General features: G+C 38.1%; 1 protein-coding gene across 1 annotated transcript in view; it reads right to left on the bottom strand.

Annotated features, from left to right (window-relative positions):
* Positions 1 to 7,203, bottom strand: part of slc7a5 (solute carrier family 7 member 5) — a 23,024-nt gene continuing 15,821 nt past the window's right edge. Inside the window, exons 7-10 of the mRNA XM_036212489.1 lie at positions 6,935 to 7,035; positions 6,704 to 6,853; positions 4,342 to 4,519; positions 1 to 3,397 (exon numbers count right to left, since the gene is read on the bottom strand). Coding sequence (XP_036068382.1) covers positions 3,342 to 3,397; positions 4,342 to 4,519; positions 6,704 to 6,853; positions 6,935 to 7,035 — 485 coding nt within the window. The 3' untranslated portion in view covers positions 1 to 3,341. The remainder of the gene's footprint in view (positions 3,398 to 4,341; positions 4,520 to 6,703; positions 6,854 to 6,934; positions 7,036 to 7,203) is intronic.

The raw sequence follows: 7,203 nt of genomic DNA, 5'->3' as shown, positions 1-7,203 counted from the left end.
TTTTACATGGTTTGGTTTTATTTTATTTTCTTAAACAGATGAAGAAATACAAAATCATACAAATATTTTGAGGGAAGAAGGCAGCACGGTCAGTGAGCGGCCGGTTCGAGGCCGTTAGACCAAACGGATGTAACATGGATTGACATCAGTTCTTATGTGTGTTTTTTTTTTTGAGAAACAAGTAAGAAAACAGATGCTTTTTAGTTGGATGCAGGATTTGAAGAACATTCTTGAGATTTTTGGCGCTTGTATCCAAAAATAAACTTCTTCACATCCTTAAAATCAATTCAATAGACATGCAGAGAAGGACGTTAACAACCAAACATCATGAAAACAGTTTGGAGCAGCAATTTTTGTAAAAACTTTCACATTTCCCTAAAAGAAAGAAAAGAGATTTACTTTTCACAATGTAACACAGAAAAATATCAGTTAAATCATTTTATTTCAGCCAAACCTTATAAAAATGAGGATAAAATTGTCTGGAGGCGCCACACTTGAACGCAGCATATATGGGAAGATAAGGCAGAATAACACATTAGATTAACATAAATCCTGATCCTCCAGATCCACCACCCTGTCTGGTTTACGGTTCTCTGTGTCTACTGATCAGGTGATGGAACACACCTGATCCAGGTAACCAGCAGCAAGAAGTGCAGGGAGAGCTGGAAAACAGGCAGGATGTAGGGCAATGCTGCTGTAAACGCTCACTAATAGACTGTTTAAAATAAAAAGGATATAAAAAAGAAAAAAAAAATCAGTGTTTAAAACTTTATCCTGCTTTCTACAAAAGATAAAGATGTTTTTTTAACCAGATCTTCTACTTAGATAAACCTGACTAATGATATGATCAGAACTCAACTGTTTTTTTAGTTCATGTTAAATAAAAAAGCATGAAAAATTATTTTTTTCAAATGTTTTATGCAGTTTTTATTGAAATGTAACACACAGGGCTCCATTTCTGTTCACAGCAGCAGCTTGTTTGGGGCTTTGAGCACTTTTCAGAGGATTTAAACATGGATTTAATAGCTTTAATCTATTTGTTCATAAGTTTAGAAATGGGACTAAAGTGGGTCTGGGATGTGGCAGAAATCTGTTGATCTAAGCAGTGACAAAATAATAATCAGTAATAGCTCTCGCATATGAAACTGGATTTTAAGTCATTTTATTTATGTGTAAAATGAAAGTCAGATTCTAACACAACATCTGTATGTATTTCTGAAATTTAAATACACTTTTAAAGTTATTTCTGCTTAATTTAGTTGGTTTTCGTCACTCATCTACACTTGGCCTAAAGCAGAATGCCAGTGAGGCTGTTTTGCAGGACGGTCACATTCAAAATGCATTATTTCCTTGAATGTATTCATGCAGACAGGAAGTTATAAGACTTTTAGATTCTTCGCACTTCAGTTTGGGAAACAGATTTAAACTTTAAGGTTTCTAAATTTCTTATTTAAAAAAGCAAAAGTTTAATAGATTGGAATGAATTTAATCAAATTTGATTTTTTTTTTTTAAATAAAATTACTCCAATGAAACCGGTTGTGAATGTGCGTTTTTAAAATGAACAAAAAAAATGAAATGCGTTGTGGCTGTTAATGCACACTTTTTTTTTGTAAAATAGGCTTTATTTAGTGTGGGAAAATGGAGGTCCAAACTGCCAATCTCTGAAGTCTCCCATTGGAATCTGCATGGAGAAAATGAAGACTGAGTGGGACGGGCACATGGACCAGAATACTCCACCCACCTCATTAAGTCAAAAAAAAAAAAAAAAAAAAGAAAGGGGGAGGACAAAAAAAAGCTTTGCTGTATCTACTCCCCTGTAAATCGAAAAACTATGCCTCTACAGTGAACTGTAGAAAAGTCAAAACTGCCAATTAAAATTAAATCCTGCTCTTTTATCGTTTTTGTTAATTTAAATTAAAATAAACCTGAACAAATGTGCTATTTTATCACAAATGTGATATTTTATAGTAAGGGGTTTGTTTGACACATTCATTTGAATCTAGAAACAAACTTTTACTTTAAAAAAGCAACAAAAAAATATTCCCAAAAGTTTTGTGGGTAAAGAATCCTACTGTCCTTTCAAAATAAAACATTAAACTGTGAAATGTTAATCTGTTAAATGAAACTACAGTTCTGAAGATGATTTAATGAAGTTTAAGTTACTAACAAGAGAAATGTGAGTGAAAACTAAAATAAAGAAAAATGAACAAATGAAGCAAAAACAGAAGAAAAACACAAAAGTGGAAAAAAACTCAAATTTTATTGTAAAGCACTTTTTACAAAATACCCTGTAAACAAAATTAGAGCAACTAATGACAAACGTAAAAGTTAACTAATATAAATAAATAAACTCTACAGTTTTCTGGTTAGTGCCCGTCGGCTCTTTTAATGGCTGGAGTGTTAGAAAAGGTGCTACTTCTAAAACAAACTTAAACCTTTTCTGCCCGTTTCCACGGCAACGAAACTTTTGGTCCTTTAAGGAGGGTCGTCAACTTAACATTTTACATTACAATTTTTTTTGTTTTGTTTTTTTTAATGTAACGGTCACCGTGTGGGAACACGAGCTAGATAATACTGTGATTTGAGAGTGGGGCCTCTCTCCTTGTTCCCTCAGTTTGTGCCTCCTCTTCCTCACCTCCTGCAAACGCACATTTCATGTTAGCACTGAAGAAGTGCGGCGAGTTATTTGAGAATGGGAGTGCTGGAGGTTCCATGAACGGTGACTTTGGGTCCAATCCCAACCCCGTTTGAACTGATTTTTGCATGAAATGACAAAAATTCGCCTCACACTCGAAGGATGAAGCTCAATTATTGATCCTACAGTCATCACAGGAGTGATCGACGGCTGCACATCAGCGAAACACTTCAATGGTGTGAGATTGGTCAGTAGGCTGCACATACGTTCACAGGAAAAGGCTTCAGTGGGAAGATCCACTTCACAAGTAACAACAGTGAAACTCTGGAAACAAAATGCAAATTCTGCAACGGGAAGCTACAAAATAAAATCCTCTGTCATTTCCCGCCTTTCAGAGTAAAACGTTTCATGAACAAAAAGAAAACATTGTGACAGAAAAAAAAAAACAAAAAAAACAAACTACTGATCGGACTGATGCTTGAGGAGTCGAGACGCGAAAGAGGAAAAAGACGAAGAAAGTCGAGACGCTTTGATCAAGTCTTCATCGGTCTGCAGACAGGCTGTGTGTGTTTGTGTGTGTGTGTGTGTGTGTGTGTGTGAAAGGAAAGGACAGTCAGCAGAGGTCAAACTTCACCCGTTGAGTTTTCAGAGACAATTTCGGTGCCTTCTGATTGGCCACTGGCTGAAGGTAAAGAGGAGGGGCTTTTAGGACTCCTGAGGCACAACTTCCATCACCTTCTGAAACCAGGCTGTGCTTGAGACTGAAAACAAACACACACACACCCACACAGGGGTTACTAAAACTGATGCAACATCGTCTACTCTTGCTTAGGATCACTGGAGCTCCTTCAGAGTAAAAGTCAGGTGCAGGCAGGACGATTCACCTGTCCATTGCAGAGGCAGACACGCTCCCTCGTAACAAGGCTGGAATATAGGTTTTGGAAAATGTGATGACCCACAAAAATCCCCATTTAACTAAAGAAATAAAAATGACAAAAACTGCTAGTGTCTGTCCCCAGCCCGGTAAACACATATGGTAGTGCCAAGAGGAACATTTAAAATAAAATGAATAAGACAAATAGATTAAAGGTGAGAAAAGATGTATGGATGGATGAACTGATCTGATGATAGCATCATTGATTCAACATATTTAGAAATATTTTTCAAAAAAAACGTGTAATCCTATTTTTTATTCATTTTTATATCTGTAAGGGTTTTAAATGAAAATAAAAATGATAATGTCATGTTAAGCTTTTTTGTTAAAAAAAAAAATCATATTTCCAAAATTAACAAAAAAAATCTATAGTTTCAGTACTCCTGCAAAATAAAACACTATAAACAATGAAACTAGCAAAAAAAATAAATTAATTAATATAAGAATAATTTTTAACTACATTAATAAATCCATACTTATACATTGTTGCAGCCCTTTCAATATTGGCTTAACAGGCCTTCTATACAACACAAACAAAATCAACAATAAATGTGGTAAAAAATGATCTTTTAGAATAAAATAGTATGCGTTAAGGTTACAGATTTCTTTGTTGGAACAATTTATTCTTGTGACTAAATATGAAAAATAGATCAATTTGAATGAGATATAATGAAAAATGCTGCACTGATGAATGTTTTTGGTCATAATGGTAAATCATCGCATTAAACAAAATAATTATTTTATTTTTGAGCAAAGACCTGTTGTACTCACAGATTCCATTCAGCATCCACTTGGGTTTGTTTTGCCACCAAACACCAATGAAGTACACGGGCACCCCGGTGGCGATGATGCCGAACCCGATGGCGCACTCGATCGGAGTCTTCCAGAAAGACACGATGATGAGGAAGAGGCAGGCCAGCACGAAGCTGATCGGCAGCAGGAGGTTGACCTGCCATCAGAGGGGAGAACAGACGTTTGAGGTGAGTCAGAATCTGCAGCTTCATTTCATGGGGGAACAGTCTGAAATCATCGAGCATCCTCTGTGGAACCTGCTTCTTGGCAGAGGAACAAGAGTTCTCGGTTTTGGAGTTCCGTCTCCAGGGTTTTGGACAGTAGAAGCTTTGCTCATGTAGACCGAACGTAAACAACATCCTCATTAATCAGCTCTGTGTCGCCATCGACGAATGAATCTACAAATCTGCAGCTCGGCTGAGAGTCTGGTGAGCAGCAGGAATGTGACGGTCACAAAGCTGATGGAGGAGGAGGAGGAGAGGTGGAGGTCAGCAGGGTTCTCCGGCAGCCCTTCTGACCTGGAGCGGCAACACCCACCACAGTCCCACGGAGAGACTTTCTCCAAAAAAAAAACCACGATTCCATCAATTTAGAGAACTTCACTCTAAACAAAAACCAAAGCCTGAACTTCCAACAGCCTGAAGGTTTTCCTGCAACCCGAACAGCATGGAGGAGGAATACTTCAAATATGGATCTATGTAGTGGAAACCCTGGCTTATCTGCGGTTGATTACCTGGATCAGGTGTGTATTTAGCAATTAAGGAGCTTCAATGTCAGGTGAACATGTGGGACACCGGCCCTCGAGGCCTGAATTTGGACCCCCCTGTAGTGGATCTATATTGGTTCATATTTCATGTGAGGAATGCTACTTTGAAAAAGTAATTAGTTACTCACTTCTTGATCCAAAAAAGTAACTGAATTAGTGAAAGTAACTAGTTACTAGGAAAAGTAACAATTTGTGTTATTGTGGAAAAAGTTCATGTCTGTTAAAATTTCTGATCCGTTTCCATAAATCAATAAAAATGACTGATATAGACATATAATTATATTTATTTAATACGTATTTTGTTCATAACTTGTACTTAAACTGTGTTTAGTTAATCTGTAATCCAGATTAAATCAATTGTGTGGTAAACATCTGCACTGATTTTCTGGACAAAACTTTTGACCCTGGAAATAATCCACATCAGGCGTCTGCAGCTCTTTTATCCCTCCGTTATAGATCTTTGCCTTTGAAGAAAAATGCTAATAATTTGAATAAACAATTGGTTTGAAGTTTTTGATTATTTCATTTATTAAAATGTTGTCATTTATGTTTAGACATGTAATCAAAATAATAAAAGGTTTAACCTGCTGTTCTGTAGGATAAAAATTCTATATTTTACTTTGTTTTGTTTTTTTTGCATTTTTAATTCAAATAAATGAGTTGCAACAGCAAGACACAGGGGAGATTTTATTTTGAAAGGAACTTGGATGTCCTCTGAAGCATTTAAACCAAATATAAACCTGTTATAATTCAACTATTTTAAATATTTAAAAGCTACACATTGTACATAAATATCTTAATGGTGATAAAAACTTAAATAATGTAAATCTTTCTAAAAATGAAGAGAGATTTTACAGCTCCTGCTGGGTTTTGGTCAGAAAAAGACCAGTGCAAATGGCTCTTTTATTATGAAAGGTTGCAGACCTGTGATCTACACTCTTCATGCAGGATTCTGCCTTTAACTTTAATGAGTTTAAAGTAGTGGGACGTATGTGGGTTTGTGTGGCCCTGATTGGTTACTGATACTGCTCTAAGCCAATCAGAACCTCTTATCTCGTTAACAGCCTGCTAAGTGTTACTAACGAAGTTATTCCAAACTCTAATCATATATGACAGCATTTATAAGTCTTTTTATATTAGGCTGCAGAATGATGTGGATTCAGGTGAGAATTCAACTCCCATCTTCTCTTCCTGGATAAATCTTTCGTTTAGTGGCAGCAGGAGGATCTCGACCTGCAGTGCAACTTGAGAGCATCCTTATATCACAGGAGGTCAATAAAAATACATAGGGACTTCTTTTTTTTAAAAATGTATCCAATTTGGATTGGTTATTTTAAAATTTGTCTGATCAAAATGCAGATGGAAGTGTCAAACAATCAGGAAGGAAGCGGAAGCGATGAAAAGGAAAGTCTTTGTTGAAGCGCTGATGAATGAATGGCTCTTTGTCGACGGCTGAAACAAAGAAAACACTTCCTGCTGCCAAAGCAAACGATGCCGAGAGTCAGTGGGGATGCGGACCGGCGAAGGACCAGAGCGAAACGTTCCCCCACCATCATCGAAATAAGGTGGACTCACTTTGATTGGCCGCTCCAGCTCGGGCTTCTTGTACCGCAGCCACATCATGCCGATGATGGCCAAGGCGATGCAGAGCCAGTTGAAGAAGCTGAAGAAGTTGATGACGGAGAAAATGTCGTTGGAGAAGGCGTAGAGCAGCGTCATCAGACACTGGAGGGAAGACAGAAGAGAATGGTAAATAAACAGAAACACCCTCCCACAGGTGAGTTTAGGATTGGGGGGGGTACCCACGGTGAAAATGAGGGAGGGGAGCGGGGTCAGCAGTGTGGGGTGGATCATCGACAGCAGGTTGGGCAGGTGACCCTCCCGGGCGCCCACAAAGAACAACCTGAGGGCGGAGAAGACGGGGGTGAGCTCACAGGAGTCCGTCCGCCTCGCCGGAGCGGGAGTCCACAGAAACGGAAGGGTTACCTGGAGGAGGTGAAGAGGGAGCCGTTCACCGACCCAAAGCAGGACAGGCCCACGAAGACCGGGATGATCCACGCCATGGGACCCAGGTG

This window comes from Oryzias melastigma, linkage group LG6 (assembly GCF_002922805.2).
Source record: "Oryzias melastigma strain HK-1 linkage group LG6, ASM292280v2, whole genome shotgun sequence".
Classification (NCBI taxonomy): domain Eukaryota; kingdom Metazoa; phylum Chordata; class Actinopteri; order Beloniformes; family Adrianichthyidae; genus Oryzias; species Oryzias melastigma.
Note: the sequence above shows the minus strand (reverse complement) of the source record. Positions and strands in the feature narration are given on the sequence as shown.